General features: G+C 37.5%; 3 protein-coding genes and 5 non-coding genes across 9 annotated transcripts; 1 reads left to right on the top strand and 7 right to left on the bottom strand.

Moving 5' to 3' along the window:
* Positions 1-107: 107 nt before the first annotated feature.
* Positions 108-4,460, bottom strand: rpl7a (ribosomal protein L7a). Its single transcript, XM_053485432.1, has 8 exons — positions 4,438-4,460; positions 3,424-3,544; positions 3,058-3,207; positions 2,512-2,652; positions 1,024-1,103; positions 639-769; positions 372-441; positions 108-271 (listed from the first exon to the last, which is right to left on the bottom strand). The coding sequence occupies exons 1-8, from the start codon at positions 4,438-4,440 to the stop codon at positions 167-169; spliced, it is 801 nt and encodes a 266-aa protein (XP_053341407.1). The 5' UTR covers positions 4,441-4,460; the 3' UTR covers positions 108-166.
* On the bottom strand, positions 519-590 carry LOC128512680 (small nucleolar RNA SNORD36). The gene has a single exon (XR_008356304.1). It is a non-coding gene; the product is annotated as a small nucleolar RNA SNORD36 (small nucleolar RNA).
* Positions 885-961, bottom strand: LOC128512696 (small nucleolar RNA SNORD36). The gene has a single exon (XR_008356318.1). It is a non-coding gene; the product is annotated as a small nucleolar RNA SNORD36 (small nucleolar RNA).
* LOC128512682 (small nucleolar RNA SNORD24) lies at positions 2,881-2,947 on the bottom strand. Its single transcript, XR_008356306.1, has one exon. It is a non-coding gene; the product is annotated as a small nucleolar RNA SNORD24 (small nucleolar RNA).
* Positions 3,284-3,356, bottom strand: LOC128512681 (small nucleolar RNA SNORD24). Its single transcript, XR_008356305.1, has one exon. It is a non-coding gene; the product is annotated as a small nucleolar RNA SNORD24 (small nucleolar RNA).
* Positions 3,629-3,703, bottom strand: LOC128512695 (small nucleolar RNA SNORD36). The gene has a single exon (XR_008356317.1). It is a non-coding gene; the product is annotated as a small nucleolar RNA SNORD36 (small nucleolar RNA).
* Positions 4,461-4,490: 30 nt separating the features above from the next.
* med22 (mediator complex subunit 22) lies at positions 4,491-12,393 on the top strand. Of its 2 annotated transcripts, XM_053485433.1 has the most exons (5): positions 4,491-4,571; positions 4,781-4,942; positions 5,417-5,497; positions 5,610-5,818; positions 11,820-12,393. In XM_053485433.1, exons 2-5 carry the CDS (start codon positions 4,820-4,822, stop codon positions 12,007-12,009), a joined length of 603 nt encoding a protein of 200 aa, XP_053341408.1. In that variant the 5' UTR covers positions 4,491-4,571; positions 4,781-4,819; the 3' UTR covers positions 12,010-12,393. The 2 variants fall into 2 exon arrangements, with proteins under 2 accessions (XP_053341408.1, XP_053341409.1); XM_053485434.1 differs by lacking the exon at positions 11,820-12,393 and having other exon boundaries at positions 4,493-4,571; positions 5,610-9,220.
* A 20-nt stretch (positions 12,394-12,413) lies between these two features.
* On the bottom strand, positions 12,414-18,069 carry c24h9orf78 (chromosome 24 C9orf78 homolog). The gene is made up of 9 exons (XM_053485429.1): positions 17,871-18,069; positions 17,634-17,693; positions 16,781-16,832; positions 16,574-16,644; positions 16,390-16,461; positions 15,323-15,520; positions 14,012-14,148; positions 13,719-13,817; positions 12,414-13,128 (listed from the first exon to the last, which is right to left on the bottom strand). Exons 1-9 carry the CDS (start codon positions 17,951-17,953, stop codon positions 13,034-13,036), a joined length of 867 nt encoding a protein of 288 aa, XP_053341404.1. The 5' UTR covers positions 17,954-18,069; the 3' UTR covers positions 12,414-13,033.
* Positions 18,070-18,980: the final 911 nt, after the last annotated feature.

Genomic DNA, 18,980 nt, shown 5'->3' with positions numbered 1-18,980 from the left:
GGGCAAAATTGATACGAATGCCTGTTTTGATTGAAGTTGTCCAGATATTACACTCCCTTCTCCTGTGTTTCTGCTACAAGATGACATAAAAAAAGGAGCTATGACACTTGTTTTCCGTGGTTTTTTTTTATTGTTTTACTTATAAACAGACATCTGTGCTAGGAGTTTAACCCAGTTTGGTAGCTAGCTCCTTGGCCTTTGCCTTTTCGAGTTTAGCAATGCGGGCGGTCGACTTGGGGCCCAAGATGTTACCTCCCCAGTGACGACGGATCTGAAGGAGGAGAAACAAATATTAGAATCTTCAAATAAACAAATACAGTACATTTAATACTAAAAATCAACATAGCTAGCCACTACTGCACTGCACTCACCTCCTCGTATCTGTCATTATAGTTGGTCTTAATGGCCTCCACCAGCTTGGCGAGAGCAGCTCTGTCCTCACTACAAGTTCAAGAAACTCATGTTAATCATAAATCCTTTAATAAGATCCATCCACACATTAAAAAAAAAAAAACTCTTTTGCTCAGGGTTAAAAAGCTCATTTGAAACCACATGGTTGTTCAGGTGAAGAAATTCAGACATCACAGCGAAAGAGGCTGAGCACACACAAGAGAGAGAAAAAAAAAAGTGTTACTTACGGGTTAGTCTGTGTGAAGCAGACAGAGGTGCAGGTCTTTCTGTGCACAAGTCGGCCGAGTCTGGCTTTTCCTTTGACGATGCAGTAAGGGACGCCCATCTTACGGCACAGAGCAGGCAGGAACACCACCAACTAAACAAGACGTACAAAATCAGTTAACTCTTATAACCCAAACTACAAACACTAAAATACTAACTACACTAAAACAGCTTAATATTCAACATGTATGAATAAATCTGCTGAGATTGTTGCTCAGTGTTAAAAAGCTCGTCTATTTTGATCTTCATTAGCATTCAGGTGAAGAAATTCAAGACATCATTGCAGCAATCACAACAGGATTTACTAGTGAAACATGATCATGTGCTTCAGCCACAAAGAGTACTGACCTCAATTGGGTCCACATCATGGGCGATCACAACCAGCTGGGCCTTTTTGCTCTCTACAAGTGATGTAACTGTGTTGACGCCTAGGAAAAAAATAAATAAAAAGTTACACATGTATAAAGCATGCCGTTTAGATCACCTCTTGTCCAACTGCAAAAACAAAGCCTTTCTCTCATGGACTGCAGCATGACAAAACTATACCCTGAAGGCTGAAACATCTTGCGCGCCCCAGTTACCTCCAAAAGTGATGCACTGCTTTCAGAAAAGAAAGCATACACTAGCACAGCTAATCAACATGGCCATAAATGTTCTGCTACAAAGCCAACTTATCAAATGCTCAATTATAGTCCTTTTCTAACCAGACATTAAATTGATCCAGAATTATCAATATCATGGTAAAGGAGTAATGGATGACCATTTTTGTTGGTAATTTGATTAAGCACACCAAGGGTGAGCTTATAAGGAGTCCAAACATCCTGGATGAAAGTTACATGCCTTTTATTTAGATTTATTTGATTTGCAGAATCAAGAAAATGTAGAGAAGTGGAAAAATTGATTAAGCCACAAAAAGACCAAAAACAGGTCAATTTTCTCACTACCATTTGCAAAGCAGATAAACAAGAATAAAAACTAAATTTAAATAATCTGTGTTCAATTTACAAAACACTACAGTTCCTAGCTTTATAACTTCGAATGGTATAATCACGAGCTACAGTCAGCCCTTCCCCTGAAATTCATATGCAGATGTGAAGCCGTATTAAAAGGTTAAAAAATAAATCCCAGTGCATATCAGCAGATGGGGCAAGCACTCCGCCACCCACACAACTGAAAAGCTCTCAGGTGAACTGATTTTTACCCGACATAACTTAAGATAGTGATTCCCAGCCCAGGTCCAAGAGGAGCCCATCCCCTGTACACACAATGTTTAATTATTGTTTAATGGTCTTCAATAACTACCTGGACTTCATATTAACATTAACATCAGCTATTATAGCTGAACTGCCTGCCACCTAACACACTGTATAAATGCAGATCATCTACTGCTTTCACCCAAATGAGGATAGGTTCCCTGTTGAGTCTGGTTCCTCTCAAGGTTTCTTCCTATTACCATCTCAGGGAGTTTTTCCTTGCCACTGTCGCCCTTGGCTTGCTCACCAGGGACAAACTGACCATTTTGTTTCACACATTCACATTTCATACAAACTTAATTCTTTTGATTGTGTAAAGCTGCTTTGTGGCAATGACAATCGCTAAAAGCGCTGTACAAATAAAATAAAATCTAATTGAATTAATTAGCTCCCAGCACACCTCGTGTTTTCTAAATTTAAGTGAGTGTGAGCAGGAAAAACAAAATGTGCAAAGTAGGGGTCCCCCAAAAGCATGGCTATTTAAGGGAAAACAAAATCCTTTTTGATAATTCACTCAGCTCTCCCAATACAATAACATGCACCTCCTTTAAGCTCAAAAGGTCAGACAGACAAATCTGCTCACCTGCACGCAGGACAGGTGGCCTTTTAGTTGGGGCATCTCCCTTTCCTGCAGCCTTCTGTTCAGCACGAGCAAGCAGTCTGCGCTTCTTGTCCTGCTTGGTCTCGGGCCTGTACTTGTGAGCCAACTTGAACAGCTGGGTAGCTGGAGAACAAACATGACTAGTTTAGTTCAGACGTTTGAGGATATTTAAATGCATACCATGTGCATCTAAGGCAATGCCAAGGATGAGAAACATCCACATTTTTAAACAATCATTGTAGCTTCTGCATTAATCAGAAATTCACACTCACTTTATTTACTTTATTTAATCTGATTACTGGTTGCTTAACCAGACATTTCCAAATAAGGAATTTTATGAAGTTTAATTAGTGCATCAGTGATCTTGGTGGGAAAAGTGTCAACAGTAAATAATCAGATTTTCTTCACATCATTTGCACAGTTTTAGCACACTGGCATTTCTATCACTAAGTGATGAACCAACATAACTTCAAATCTAATACTGGCTCCAGGATTATACACTTAATTATACACTTAAAGCTGGATTACCAGTCTGGCGGTCCAGAGCCTGGTTAAACTGGTTGATCGCAGGAGGAACCTTCAGACGCTTGTACAGGATAGATCGCTGACGCTGGAGGCGAACATATCGTGGCCATTTCACAAACCGGGTCAGATCCCGTTTGGGCTGGATGTCCTGACCTGGTGGAGTAAGGACAAATAGAAAACTTAAGAGGGAAATTAAAATCACTTCACACACAGACCTAGTCAGTGAGGGTGCATCAGCGATCTTGGTGGAAGATTGTCTGCATTGTTTCTAAGATAGCAAATATTCGTTTACATCATCTGCACCAGTAATAAAAACCTAACGCATGTCTGTGCCAGGATAAACTAATTTTGTAATGTGACATTACCCACCAATGCCAAAGTTCTTCGGCCTTTTTTCGAACAGGGGGTTCACCACCTTCTTGACCTCCTTCTTCTTAGCCACTGCAGGGGCAGGTGCCACCTTCTTCCCCTTGGCCTTCTTTCCCTTAGGCTGGGAAAAAAAAAAAAACATTTAGAAATGAGCTCTTGATTATTAAAAAACTTAAAATAAAAAAGGTGCAAGACAGTTGCAGCTTATGCTCAGATTTAAAAAGCTCGAGTTTTGCTCCACATGGGTGTTCAGGTGAAGAAATTCAAACCATCATTGCAAAAGCTGCATATGTCCATTTCTACAACTCACAATGGAAAAGATCCTTAGATTACCTTAAATGTTCCAGATTATTCATTTTGAAAAAAAAAAAAAAAACTAGATTCATGCTATACTTCCTCACTAAATGAATAAGTTACCCATCTTAAAAACATGAGGCATTATACAAGCCAGGGTTTGTTCAAAGTTTAAACTCATGTTTACAATGACATATCCATATTATTCAGCATCAGCATAGCAGGTGAAAATTTTCCAATAGCTAGATTTATTACTGATCTGAAATCAGCCAATAAACTAAACAAAACGTAATTTAACATTAGCCATGTAGCTAACCGACTAAACCAGAAACCGGAGGCCATCACCGGCCTAGCAAGCTACACCAGAACTAATACCAAACTCCAACAAACACATAAAATAGATGTTTCTTTTTGCAAACAAACAAAAAAATAACACTTAGTAAAACACAGCTCTTTCTAAGCAGACAGCAGCGTCACCCCGCTGCTCCACACCACCGCATTACAGAGCTAAGTCACCGCGGAGCTGCTAACCATCTCAGCTAAAACCTAAATAAGTACCAAATTATCGTTTTGTTTTTACGTAATACACGTCAATAAATGATTTAATAAGTATCTACATTAAATCAGCATTATTCCTTTAGCCCTATGTAAGATTATATAACAGATGTTTGACGATTTTAAAATCCTTGGTTTCTGAGTGAATAACAGTTTGACGCTCACCATGTTGGTTCAGACAGAAAGGAAGACGAAGGGGGTTGTGGGTAATTTTAAGCGACGCGACTCGACGATGGGAAGTGACGTCATAACCAAGGGACAGAAGAGAGCCGAGTTGTTTGGGAAATTCTTCGCAAAATGTACGTATTTATAAAGATTATATAGCAGTAAAAAGTCGTATTTATTTTTATACATTTTTATTGTCCTTAATGTAGCCGTTAGTTAATAGGCAGCCGTTGTGTATAAACTAAAAGTAAATCGTGTGTACATAAATTTGCGTGAAGTCTCAGTTTAAAATCAGTAAAGTTTAAAAACAGGAAAAAAATCACGTTGTTTGCTTTCTTTCCAGTGAGACAGAGAGAAACCTGAGCAGAGGAAATTAAAGGAAATGGCCACACAGAGGGTGCTCCCACAAAGTAAAGAGACTCTTCTACAGAGCTACAACAAGAGGCTGAAAGATGACATTAGATCCATACTGGACAACTTCACTGAGATTATCAAGACTGCCAAGGTGGGTCTGTGTGAGACATGACAACTTAGTTATATGTAGAGGAGTTGTGGCTCAGAGGGTAATGCCTCGGGTTCCTGATCAGTAGGTTGTGAGTTTAAATCCCCAGCACACCCAGACAGCCATGCTGTCTCATGGAGAATTACACTTTTATTTTCTGCTCAAATATGATATCAAGTTTGCTGATATAGTCTTAACTTTAATATTTTCTCCAATGCCAGAGAGACTAGAATGCCTAATCACTAGTGTAAGCTGCGATTTTCAGGATAAACAGCAGATTAGAGATGAGTCCTTGTTCCGTTTTGATAGACCTTTTTTCTCTGCATGTGGAGCCTGAAGCACCACAGAGATAAGAGAATGTAAACTTTTACATTGGCACTAGATCAAGTTTAAGTAGTGCAACTTGATTCACTCTAGTGTACAGTAAACCAAACTGACCGAACAGGCCCAAGAAAATGATGTTAAATAATTTTTCAGGTAGAAGATGAAACGCAGGTCTCAAGAGCAACACAAGCCGAACAGGACCACTATGAAATGCACGTCAGAGCTGCCAACATTGTAAGAAATCTTTCATCTTCCGTTTTGATTTTCTAAAGCATATTGTACACTGTTACATACTGTACTGGTTTGTGTTTTATTTGGCTGTTAAACTGTACATGTGATAAAAAAGGTGCGAGCTGGTGAGTCCCTGATGAAACTGGTGTCAGACCTGAAGCAGTTCCTGATTCTGAACGATTTCCCATCTGTAAATGAGGCCATCAGTCTGCGCAACCAGCAGCTGCGTGCCCTACAGGAGGAATGCGACAAGAAGCTAATCTCCCTGCGCGATGAGATCGCTGTTGACCTGTACGAGCTTGAGGAAGAGTATTACTCCTCCAGGTACAAATAGATCATCCAGAGACCCTGCAGTCCTGCAGTCGAGAATCATATGCATACTCTCTTATACGCACATACCCAATAACACACACCTTTGTGCCTTAGACCACAACCTGTGTGAGTGTCCATGTTCATGAATTGAGACATTCACAAACTGTAGTGCCTTTAAAATGAAACAAAAATATATAAAGGGTTCAAATTTTATTATAGCTTTTATTATTATTATTATTATTATTATTATTATTATACAGTATTTTAATAGTAGGATAGTCAAAAGGACTAAAAAGGAAATCTTAAAACCACCAAAAGATTTTGCCAAAGTAAAAAATTATGTGAGAGTGGGCTTGGATAATGAAAATACAGTAAGTGTGCTACTACTGAAAATCAAATCAAATAAACGTACATACAGTACACAACATATCTAACAATAAGTTAAGTAAGGATACTAGAAAATGTGAAATTTAATAGTATTCTCTCAGCAATAAGCCTTGCTTTTTTTTAAGGTTATGTAATGATGGTGTTGGCTCGAGGAGTTGGTTGCAAACACTAGTAGCTTAACCTTATGTCTAATTCCAGTTAGAGGTACAGTGCTGTGAAAAAACGTATTTGCCCCTTCCTGATTTAAAAAATTTTTTTTTTTGCATGTCATGCCTAAATGATTCAGGTCATTAAAAAATATATATATTATTACCCACAGATAACTCGAGTAAATACAAAATGCAGTTTTTTAAAAGATGGTTTTATTTATTAAAGGGGAAAAAGCTGTACTAACCTGCCTGATCCTATTTGAAAAAGTAATAACTGGTTGTGCCACCCTTTGCAGCAACAACTGCAATCAAGCATTTGCAATAACTGACAATGAGTCTATCAATGAGTCTATCAGGAATTTTGGCCCACTTTTTGATTGCAGAATTGTTTTGATTTGCCTCAATTGAAGGGTTTATCAGCAGAAAGAGTCTGTTTAGAGATCTCAATTGGATTTTAGTCCGGACTTTGATTATTCCACTCCAAAACAGAGGTGGACTTGCTGGTGTGTTTTAAATCATTGTTCTGCTGAATAACCCAAATGCAGCAGGACAGTGATTGACCTTTCAAACAGATGGCCAGACATTCTCATCCCAAATTCCGGCGGAGTGCACCAATTATGGCAAGATTTCCAGGTCCTAAAGGTGCAAAGCAGCCCCAGATCATTACACTACCACCACCATGTTTGACTGTTGGTATGATGTTATTTTTATGAAATGCTGTATTAGTTTTATGCCTTATAATTAAGTTTTTTTTTGGCAAATGTTAGACAAGCCTTTGGGTTCCTTTTTTTTGCTCAGCAATGGCTTTCTACTTGAAACTCTCCCATGTAGGCCATTTTTGCCCAGTCTCTTTTATTTTCATGACCAATGACTTTAACTGAGGCAAGTGAGGCCCGCAGATTTTTAGATGTTGTTTTGGGTTCTTTTAAAATATCCTGGATGAGTCGTAATTGTGCTCTTGAAGTTATTGTGGTAGGCCGGCCACTCCTGGGAGGGTTCACCACTGTTCAAGGTTTTCTCCATTTGTGAATAATAGCTCTCTATAGATAAAATGTGGTTTCCAGGAGTCCTAAACCCTTAAGAATGGTAACCCATTAGTTTCTTGGTAACCCATTAGTTTTTTTATCCTTTGGTTCTTTAGATACTTTTTCACAGCTCTAAAGGATCCTACGAATAAATGTAAAATATTAGGCTTAGGGGCACAGTCAGGTCCATAAGTATTTGGACAGTGACGATTTTTTATGTTGCTTCTCTGTATACCACCACATATATTGTAGACTGTATTTATATCTATTAGTGTATATTGAATATGTGATAAGTCACAGTGTAACAAGCAGCTAAACTTACTGATCAGACCTGTATAAAACTGGCCTTAAATGGTTAATGAGCATGGTAGATTGACCTACTGACCATTTTATACTGTCTCAAAGATTATAATCCTTGTCACTAAAAGTTCCTTAACATAGTGGCTACAAGTATTTTAAAATGCCAGTTGTGGCCTATTTGTCTAATAATTTGTTTCGACAAATGTCATTTTACACTGCTAGAGCATTTCATATTGGGTGTACATAGACTAGGGCCAGTGTTACTGCAGGCTTTTATTCCAACCAAATACAAAGCACTTGATTAAAGTTAGAATGGAGGTCTGCACCCAAGTCGGCGAGATAAGATTGGAGACCTGTACTATAAACAAAGAGCTAGTTTGTGTTGCTTGCTTATGCTTGATTAGTTTGCTTTGCTTAAAAATTCAATGAATTTTTAAACAAAGCCAGTTTGTACAAGTTTCAGCCAAGGTCATAGTCATGCACTGAAAAAATTGTAATAAAACAATTACTTATTTTTATACTTTGTAGACATATAGTAAGAACAACAATGAAACTTCTAAAGATTAAAGTTATCTTGGGCTTTTAAGCTGGGAATTAGCTACTTTTTAATACTTTTATTAGTTCTGTTTCAGCATTTTTGGTTCAGTCCGCTGGAATAATTCCAGGTCTACCACAATCCACCAAGTGATGACTCCCGAGTTAAGGTGTACAGAAATGAAAGAAAGTTAGGATGTTGCAGAGATTAGGTTGGAAATTATCTACCCCTTTCGCTGGGTGCTTGTGTGTTGATTTTTATTTATGCAGTGCAAATATGTTTTTCATTTTCTTTTTAGAAGTATAAAATAATTGTTAGACATTCACCACTTATATAATCAAATCACTCTATTCCAGTATTTCCAGTAGTATAGCACCCAATGCAATTATTTTGATAATTAGTTTTGTTTATGTGAAATAAAAATTAAGTTTAGTTCAGCTTTAATAATAAAGCTAAAGGATACTGAGCTGCTGGTGCCTAATTGTAAACGGTGCTCATGCTTTAACTTTCCAGAGAATGTGCAGCTCAGAATGAGTCTATGTTGTGTTATGTTTTTTCTCCAGTCATTAGGTTTTTATATTCTATGCTGTTGAATTGGTTGAACAGATGTTGTAATGCACTAAAGTAGGTATTTATGTAGAATCTGTACTTCTAAAACAAGGAGCACTCTGATAACTTTCGTAATGTTTCTTGTAATTTTATGGCTTTGGAATTCTTTTATTGTATAGAATTCAAAGAGATTCTAATTGTCCTGTAAAAATGTTAATCAAAAGTTGTTTGATTCCATATAAATACATTTTTAGCTTGCACTGGTAACATCTATACTGTTAACACTTATTTTTAAAGCTAAAGAGTTATGCCTTTAACTAGAAACCTCTGTCTTAAATAATGTAAGAGATCAGCTCTGGATAAATAAGGTTACTGTACAGAATTGTGTAATGTTAACATTTCCCCCCCTGTATAGGGCCTGATTGGCCATTTTAAATATTATAAATAAATCGGAAAGGAAAGAGAGCAACTTTGATGTCTTTAGTATTTATTGGTCTCTACCAAATTGGACGCTCTGCTTCTGCTTCAGTCTTCTGGAGAGTCTTTACTACGCTAAGCTTATTTCTTCTTTCAGCTACAAAGTGGCATCACAAATAATATTTGATAGCTACGAATTTAGAAACGTTTCAGAATTTAGTAAAGTTACTGAATGAAAATACTGGGTAGATCTGTAATTGTATATAAACATATACATTATACACATATACATATACATGTACACGCACATGGCTTCTTTCCTTCAGCTTTTACCTGCCTGCATGCTTTTAAATGTTCTTTCAGTAGCATCTGCTTTTGTTTTGTGTTTGCTTTACTTGCATTGAGATTTGTTAGATGCATTTTGCAGTTGTTTTCAAGCTAATCGTTGTCTACCACATATGTAATGTACATGTGTTTACCATAAACAAGATTAGTCACAAATACTTATATATATATACATAAACTTGTATATATTGGAAGTCTGAATGAGGTTGTTGTCATTAATAGATGTTTATGCAAAAAATCTTTTATTTTTTTGTTTTTTTGTTAAAACAGAATTTTTAAATTTTTATATTTATGGGTTGGGGTTATTTGGGGTTATGCATTATAAATGTACAGTGTAGTAATGGTAGAAAAAGTATTTCCTCCATCATTTCTATGTTTTTATTTATAAGGATATACATAACAATTGGGTTGTCCTCACAAATTTCTGTATATTAGCAAAATCAAACAAAACAGATTTCAGTATGTAGTCATTTTTTCCAAATTGTAACCCAACATTTAAAAAAAAAACTAAGGAACAACAAAAAATGTATATAGTGTTTATAAGTCTTACACATTGCTTTGGAGAAATGTTGGTCCAACATTTCTTGCAACACTGCCTCAGTCAGATCAACTTGCGTCAGATCATCTCAATGGGTTTGAGGTCTGGGTTTAGCCATTCCAATTCCTTGTTGTTGTTTTTTTTTTTTTTTTTAGCTATGCAGATGTTGATTTGCTGGTGTTCTTAAGATTATTGTCCTGTTGTATGATCTACTTTTAGCCTTGCTTAAATTGAACTCCCACTTGTCTGAAGATTAAAAAAAATATATAATTATCTGAGGGGTGTTCAAGTCAAACTGGGACTTTTGATTGTGCAGAATAACAGAACACAGTTATGAGAGTAAAAACTCCCTTTATTTCTCAATATACTCCCCTGCTATACTAATGCACTAATCCCAGTGTTACACTAATGCTTGGATACCATGAAGGTAGGAAATCTTCTCAGTATGTCAGAGCTAGGAAGAGACTGCTTGCTTCAGGTCTGAAACACTTGAGCTCCTTTAATGTGCCAAACATTTGGAAATGACATGGAGCAAGGTCAGGACTGTATGGGGGGATGTGGAAATAACTCCCAGACAAATTCCTGTAATATGTTCGTGAATGATTGTGTATATGGTTCCCACAGACAGATACCACTGTAATTCTGCAACAAGGCAACAGGGATCAGTCATCCCATTCACTAAATGTTGATGGGAACGACTACAGTGGGCTGTACTTTTAAAGAAGTACAGCTTTCTTTAAAACGTTTACCCCTGCAGCTAAAAATTCTCAACACTCACATTTTATTCATGAGAAATTTCATCAGAAGTCCCAGGTCAACTATAATAGCTTTTGTAGATGGAGTTCATTGATTCATTGGTCTTAGTACTCCGGAGTGATTGCAAGTTTGATTCCTTCCCAGATTTATGAGCAGCAATAATTGTTTCCCTAAGCTTATGGCTGATGTCATTTTTTCTTGGCATGATGTAGCCACATACCCAAGTGCTCCAGAATACCAGACTGCTCATAGTGCTGCTTTCATAGTGGTTTTCACACTTCTTGATGGGGTCTTCTGTGTTTCATCTGTGGAAGTAGGAAAGGTATACTTATTTTTTCCCCACCTGGTTTCTGAATGTTTGAAAAATAATAACTACATATTGAAATCTGGGGGGTTGTTGTTTTATTCCTGGTCGCTCGAGTAAATGGGCCTCTGGTTAAAAAAAAAAAAAAAGCCCAAATAATAAATGTAGTGTATCACACCAGTTTCAGAAATTCCGACAAAACTAATGGCACCTCCCACTCATTCACTCAGAAAGCCCCTATTATATCTCATCTGTTTTCTGCCTTCTTCTGAACATGTGAGCTCCCAGATGCTCACACCTGGCCAGTGTTACTCTAGTTGCATTATATCATTGTATTATAATTGGACTTCCAGCACACTGTTTTTCTATTCTTTCTACAGTCCAAGGAAATATCAGTTCTTGTTTGTGGTAACTGCACGCACACACTACAGAAAACAGATAATGGACCTTTACTAAACAGGTTCCCAACCCTGGTCCAGGAATACTCCCTGCACATTTTATTGTTTTTCTTCCACTAACAGAACCACTTCAGCAAATCGGGTATTAGGTAGCAGTATTAGATTTAGAGGAAAACATTAAAATCTGCAGGACATTTTTGAACTCCAGAACCATGGGTGGGGAACCTGAGCTTTAAGGTAACCTGTGTGCTCACTGAAGAGCACATTTTTGTATGCATGGATGTAATGTGTTTATGTGTGACATTTCTAGCTGCGGACAGTGGGACGGTGTGGAGTTGCCACTTTGCGAGGCGTTTCGTCAGCGAGACAGTTGGGGTTCACCGGGTACGGCCCTCAACCCTTCAAACCCCATTACAGATGATTCAGAAAGGCCTGTCGCTACAGAAACAATGTCGCACCACCTCAATGGCCACGGAAGCAGCGCAAATGAACAGTCTTGAAAAAAGTTCCGTTAGATTACATAAGCTACTTAATTAAGCTATGCTTAATTCCTGAGCCAAAAAATGTTTGACTGACAAACTTAATTGCCTTACACTCTTCTACATGTATGTTCCATTTTTGCAGTGCAACAAGTACTGGATAACTATTTCTTTTTCAATGTCTGCCTGCTGTACATTCCTGTTTCATACCTCTCAGTGTTGTAGTGTGTTTACCGTTACAATTGGGTTATGAAGGCCGTTAGATATGTTTACACTTTTTTTCTTCTCTCGTTCTTTTACCTGATACGATAGCACATAGAATTTCAGTTATTTGTGTAATTTTCATTGTGATATAATGTGAAGGCACATTTCCTTAGTTACATCCAGTATGAATAAAATGGTTTGACAAAGTAATATGGTTCTGAAGTTTCATTTTATTGGAGATGTGATGTAGGTATATCAAGTATTCACAATTATTTCAATAATTGTATTTGAATAAAAAAAATCAAAAAGGACAAATCATTCAACTAAAGATTTACAAAAAGAAATAGCATGTAGCATCAGGCAATAAATTCAGGAAATTCATTAAGAGACGTTATGTTTACATCCATTCATTATCCTTTATCGTGATCAGTGGATCCAGCGAAATACCAGGAACTCGCAGTCAATTTTAGGGCATTAGCATAAACCCCACAACTTATTTCAAGGGATGGGAGGAAACATGAATCCCCAACTGCATACAGAAAGTAACACAAGCTCAGGATATAACCCTCACGCTATCACACTATGGCAAGAATTGTCCTCTTAATATTTATTTTTATGCTTCAAATAATTTTGGTTGACAATGAAACTTAAAACAATGCAACAATATAAAACAAAAGCCACACATAGTTTGTAATTTGCTGGTTACACAACGTCATATTTACAGGTAAAATCTTATCTACATGAATGAGCTTATTTTCAGCATGACCCATCCTTGCCAGATCTTCATTAAGAAATTTGCTAATTGCTCCACTAGCAAAATGTGAGCTGAGGTCATGAGCGCTCAGTATCTGCGGTTCATCTTCTTGAATTTCTCATAATGATAGTCATCTGTGGCCTTCTCGTTGTTTGGTCTCTTGCGGTAATTGGGTGGTGATTCTGAGAGAAGAAAGGGAAATTATTAACATTGCAGCAAAACCATGTTTTAAACAGTTAAACAGCAGTTTTGAACAAACCAGGGTAATTATTATTATTAGTTGGATTATCGTCATTTCTAATTAATTCAGACCAATGTACTATATGTACACTAAAAACATTAACGCCACAGGCCAGCCCGTCCAGTCTAGTCCTACAGAAAAGCTAATGCAGCACAAAGCGCTAAAAGGAAAATAAAATAAAAATCAATGCTGGCCAAGATAGAAAGGTACCAGAACCAGCCGAGGAGGCAATCACCTCCAAACCCCCCAGATCACAATCTGATCGAGCACCCACGAAATGCTCCAGACAAGAAAGCCAACATCCAATGTCATACACCACAGCACACCCCCAGAGTCCCTGCGGAGACGTGCCACAAGGGGCCGGTTCCTACCGGTGGCACAAATGGAACCCAAAGCCTTGGTGGTTATTATGTTACGGCTGATCGGTGTGTATTCCTAAGATAATAAACTTCGACCTGACCTGAGCATAGAGATAATAAACTCTGACCTGATTTGGTTCTTTTAGGTACATGTGTGATATTTTGCACTTACTTTCCGGGGGTGGTTTCTCAGTGTCTCCAACACGCAGTGGCCGTGCTTTAGGCTCTTCTCTGTGCCGTCTGTGAGGTGCGTTCACGTCTTCATGGTAGACTGGAAAGCAAGTGAAAGTCAATTACTGCACTTACTCATAAAGTGTATGCAGAAGACTGCGAGCAAAATGCCCATCTTTTTTAACAACTAGGACAAACTGAAACTGAAAAAACTTAGTGTTCATATTGTTAATGCTGAAACAGTAGAGTAAGTATGTAAGCGCTAGTGGTCCAAATCTAATGGATGATACTCACAGCGATTATGCTGGACGTAGTTCACAGCGATGTTGGTGGGAACAAATGAGGTACCATTGTCCTTCTTCTTATTCCTCTGCTCAGCAAGCAGCTTTGCTTTGGCCTCCTCTGTACTGATTATGTTCTTTATCTTTGCACTGTAAAGGACAGAAACAAAACAGTTTACAACACAAACAACATACTACAGTAGACAGATTCCTGCAGAAAACAGCAATTAACAGAACACAGGAAAGTAGATCACAAGAAACAACAGTGACTCCTAGGGACATGCATCACCAGGATCACATGATACACCTTACCACATCAATTGCAAACATATTGTATATAAATTAAATAGTTTTGTGTTGTTTTTTTAAACGATTTTGGAGTCAGTGTGGTGATACATGAATTGCTACACAAAAGAATCAGAATATGTAACTGAATATACCCCTCCCCCATCTCCAGTGACTGCTTGCACACTTCTTACCAGAAATAATCACTTCATACAAGTGTACTGTAATGTTTGACTTTAGTTTAAACAAGCTCCCAGACTTACATTCCAGAAAAGAACCTAAATTCTCTGAAGACAAAATGTATGCACGGCACCTGCAAACAACAAGCCAGGGGAGGGATATCTCCCTATATGAGTTCACAAAAATAGGGAAAACCTAATCAGCTTAAGCCCTGAAAAAGCAGGGATTTTTTTTTTTTTCCTCAAGTTGTTTTTTTTTTGTACACCTAAACCTGAGACCCATCTGAAGGTCTATAAATGACTAAAAAAGTAAAATTTGCAGTCGCTTTAAACATTAATTGAAGGAGTCTATACAGCTTTGTAACAGTCAGCGGGAAAGATAGGATGTTTCAGTGCAGAGGATGTTATGTTGTGTTTATCAATTACCTGACAAGCTGCTTTTTTATTATTATTTTTTTTTTTGAAGATGTAATATTTGTCTATAAGCTGAATAATCAGTGTGCTTTTGAGTAATGAGATCAATCCTGGGATCTCATCGCACCACTCCATCCTATAATCCCCACCCTGTCCTCCTGTCCTGAACTCACTACACGTCTGACTGACATGTAAGATTTCAGCTCATTTAAAGGTCCACCCAGTTTTACATCACTAGAACAGAGAATTCACTTCACGACTTCTTTTTTCCCTTATGTGAGACTTCAATTTTACTTCAATTTTATCTCTACAAGACTCCAGCTTGTAGAGATAAAATTAAGAGAAGCAGTCCTTTGTTTTTGTTAGGCCTCAGTTCATGAACCTCATTCAGGAGCTGTGAATATTGCCAATTTTTTCTTAGACACCATTTCCACACTTGCACTTACTCAATTCCCAGGTCCACTTCTGGGATGCCGCTCAGCATCTGATTAGACAACATCTCTTCTGTCTTTTCGGCAGAATTGACACGGATGTTCTCGGGCAGTTCGTACAGGAGATCCTCTGCATTCTTTATCTTGATCTTCTGCTCCTCTGCCTCCAATAATCCCTTTTTCTTTTTCAGCTCTGTTTCAATGTACTTCATCCTGAAATGAGGGCAAACAGCTAAATAATCAGCTGATACAAAAAACAAAAAAGCTTCATATTATCATCAGTTACTTTCCCTTATATAATACACTTGCTGGCTACTTTATTAGGTACATTAGTTTAATTGCATGTTAACACAAATATCTAATCAGCCAATCAGATGGCAGTAATGCAATGCAATTAAGCATGAACATGCAGTGAAGATGAACTGCTGAGCATCAGGAAGAAAGTTAATTTGTTAAAGTGACTTTGAACATGGCATGGTTGTTGGTGCCAGACAGGCCAGTCTAAGTATTTTCAAAACGGCTTATCTATTGGGATTCTCATGCACAATTATCTTTATGGTTTACAAAGAATGATCTGAAAAAGAGAAAATATCCAGTGAGTGGCTTTTCTCTGGACAAAAATGCCTTGTTGATGCCAGAGGTACAAGGAGAATGGCACGACTGGTTTAAGCTGAAGAGTTCATTGTACTCTAATGGCCTCTACAGTCACCAGATCTAAATCCAATAGAGCACCTTTGGGATGTGGTGGAACAGGAGATTGTGCAGCCCACAAATCTGCAGCAGCTGCTTGCCAATGTTACATATTGCCATTATGTCAATATGTTATATTTATATACATATCTTTTTTCTATAATCTATAAGTAATGTTTCCAGGACCTCGAATCTATAGCATTAAGAAGTAAGGCAGTTCTGAAAGCGAAAGTGGGTCCAACCCAGTAGTAGCAAGGTGTAACTAATAAAGTGGCTGGTGAGTGTAGTCTATTATTTATTAATGTATATCTAATGTTTAGTTAGTGCAGCTCTACTAAAAAAATAATAATAATAATAATAATAATAATTCCTATATAACTTTGTATACATACATGTCTGCATCTTCATCTCTTCTGTTTGTCTCAGCAGAGAAAGCAGTTCCCAGGTTCAGGTCATCCTCAGCACTGAAAAAAAAAAGAAATTGCGCTTTTGTTAAAATTTACTCCCACTACTGTTAAAGAACTGTGGGATTAGACACTAGCCTTGACATGTACATGTTGTCCCTGGGACACTTACTTATCTATGGCCCCATCTTTCACTTTTTTCATGTCCACAATGCCTCCCGTCTTGAGCTTAAACGGATCATCCTAATATATAGGGGGGAAGAGAAAAAAGAAGAAAAAAAAAACAACAACACACTGTTACATCACTGTCAGAATATTAGATACACAACTACACACAATGAGAATGATATCAAACTGTACAATTATGATGAAAACATACCTCTATCTCTGCTTCCAATGGTAACTTCTCTCCCACGAGTAATGCTGCTAAACTGGAAAGAAAAAAGTGGAATGTTCAGTTTTAGCCATATACTACTGTTAATGTATAAACAAACAAAACAAATAACAGAGACAAACTGATATCCACATAATCATATTTTTCATTATATATATACACAACATAAACTATCTTTTAAATAAATTTATGCATATTGATAAAATATTTTCATTTTTTCTTTTCCATTAGCTGTCAAGTCGAGCACCATAGGAAAACAGCATCCTAAAAGAAATGTTCTGCATTAATATGACCTATGGCAATACTCAGAGTGAAAAAAAACAAACAAAAAAAAAAAACGCTTTCTCTTTTGTTTTAGGAATTATCAGCACAACTGGGCTGCTTTTCGAGATCATTGAATACATTGTGGAATAATATTTGCCAATTAATTTGTGAAGATGATTTGCTCCCAGAACTACACTTTCACAATTCGAGTTCTGGAATATGACTGTTCCATCAGGGAAGAAAAACTAAATGTGTGTGATCTTGTGGTCATTTAGTACAATCAGGTCACAGCTGACTTCATTTTATTGCCACATAATAGACCTGACCAACTGAACCAACCCCAGATCATCACACTCACAGGGGCACCAAGCATGATGGTGTGCATCACTTCATGCGCTTCACTTCTTACTGGCCAGGCAGTGTAGAACACGACCTTTAATATAAAGCTGTGATCTGTGTTGCAGCCGAAAGTACAGTCACTACGTCATCATCATCTTCATCTAACGCCTAAGGCCCAACCAAATTCGAGGATACAACAGCGCTGTGTTTTACAGCTTCATTAAATATCACTCACCTCACACCTTTCTGTCTCCTTCGCAAACTTTGCAGCTCCTTTGCTTCATCAAGTTTATTCCTGTTTAAAACTCAGCATTAGTTACAGGAACACAGTTGTAAGTAAGCTACTATCAAAGAAAGAGTAAAAACGCTATAAGCAGCTTTAACACTGTTGTTGTTTTTGTTGTTGTTTCAGCACATACAAACATAGCTAACGTTGAAAAAAAAAAAAAAAAACACGACACAGTTTTCAAACCTGACTTCTGCGGTTACTTCCTCAGACTCCTCATCATCAGAAGATTCCTCTTTCCTTCTCCTAAAATTTTTACCCGCTGGCATTATCAGCTTTTTTTTTTTTTTACTCTATATTTTTATAAAACTAAAATACGTCCTACTCCTCACTGTAAGCGTCGTGGGGAAACAACCTCTTCTTCTTGTACGTTCTAGAAAACAAGGGTCACTTCTTCTCCTTAACTAGGGCTTGTGACATCGAAGGGTATGATTTATATTACCGCCACCTACTGGACATGGAGGATGCACTGCACCCAATAACCACGTAACTTGTAATGTAATATTAACTAGCGTTAGTACCTGTCATTGACTGTTACAATGTTTGGAGAAATAGTTAAAAGCTTACAGCTTAAATCAGTTTCAATGTGATCAGTAATATTATTATTATATCAGGTTGAAGCCCACTTACATGTCTGTCTGTATGGCAAAACTTTCTGTCTAACTTATTAATACAAAGGGTTCCTACAGGCCATTATCTCTGCTTAATGCCGATGCAAAGGTGTTGGCTAAAGTAATTGAATCTCGCCTAGAGGATGTGTTTCCTGGTATTATATCTGAAGAGCAAAATGGCTTTATAAAGGGACGTCAATTGTTTGTTTAATACTCATACACTCTTTAATGTTATTTACTCAAAGCATCTATTTGAACTTCCCAAATTTGTGATTTCTTTGGATGCTGAAAAGGCTTTCGATAGGGTGGAGTGGGAGTACTTGTTTGCAGTTTTAAAGAAATTTGGATTTGGCGATAAATTTATTTCTTGGATTCGGCTTCTTTATTCGTCCCCTAAAGCCAGTGTTCATACTAATGATGTTTATTCTGATTATTTTGCTCTGGGTCGTGGATGTCGTCAAGGTTGCCCTTTGTCACCTTTACTCTTTGCATCGTCATCTCTGTCCATCACATTGAGATCTTCCTCTATATTCAAGGGAATCATCCGTAATGGAATTGAACATAAATTATCATTGTATGCAGATGATTTGTTGTTATATATAAGCGATCCTGCACTCTCCATCCCTGCTGTTTTAGGTATTCTGGAGAATTTCAGCTCGTTTTCTGGTTTATGAATTAAATTTGG

This window comes from Clarias gariepinus, chromosome 24, assembly GCF_024256425.1.
Source record: "Clarias gariepinus isolate MV-2021 ecotype Netherlands chromosome 24, CGAR_prim_01v2, whole genome shotgun sequence".
NCBI lineage: Eukaryota > Metazoa > Chordata > Actinopteri > Siluriformes > Clariidae > Clarias > Clarias gariepinus.
This window is presented reverse-complemented; position numbering and strand designations above follow the sequence as displayed.

What these genes read in the sequence shown, in the direction of transcription:
- rpl7a (XM_053485432.1), bottom strand. An exon ending in ATGATGTGGACCCAATTGAG is followed by an intron (nt 770 to 1,023) that starts GTCAGTACTCTT and finishes CGTCTTGTTTAG; the next exon opens with TTGGTGGTGTTCCTGCCTGC. An exon ending in ATAATGACAGATACGAGGAG is followed by an intron (nt 272 to 371) that starts GTGAGTGCAGTG and finishes CTCCTCCTTCAG; the next exon opens with ATCCGTCGTCACTGGGGAGG.
- med22 (XM_053485433.1), top strand. Translation starts at nt 4,820, where the DNA reads ATGGCCACACAGAGGGTGCTCCCACAAAGTAAAGAGACTCTTCTACAG. An exon ending in AGATTATCAAGACTGCCAAG is followed by an intron (nt 4,943 to 5,416) that starts GTGGGTCTGTGT and finishes ATAATTTTTCAG; the next exon opens with GTAGAAGATGAAACGCAGGT. An exon ending in ACGTCAGAGCTGCCAACATT is followed by an intron (nt 5,498 to 5,609) that starts GTAAGAAATCTT and finishes GTGATAAAAAAG; the next exon opens with GTGCGAGCTGGTGAGTCCCT.
- c24h9orf78 (XM_053485429.1), bottom strand. Translation starts at nt 17,953, where the DNA reads ATGCCAGCGGGTAAAAATTTTAGGAGAAGGAAAGAGGAATCTTCTGAT. An exon ending in AGAGATGAAGATGCAGACAT is followed by an intron (nt 15,521 to 16,389) that starts GTATGTATACAA and finishes CCCTCATTTCAG; the next exon opens with GATGAAGTACATTGAAACAG. An exon ending in TGAGAAACCACCCCCGGAAA is followed by an intron (nt 13,129 to 13,718) that starts GTAAGTGCAAAA and finishes TTCTTCTCTCAG; the next exon opens with AATCACCACCCAATTACCGC.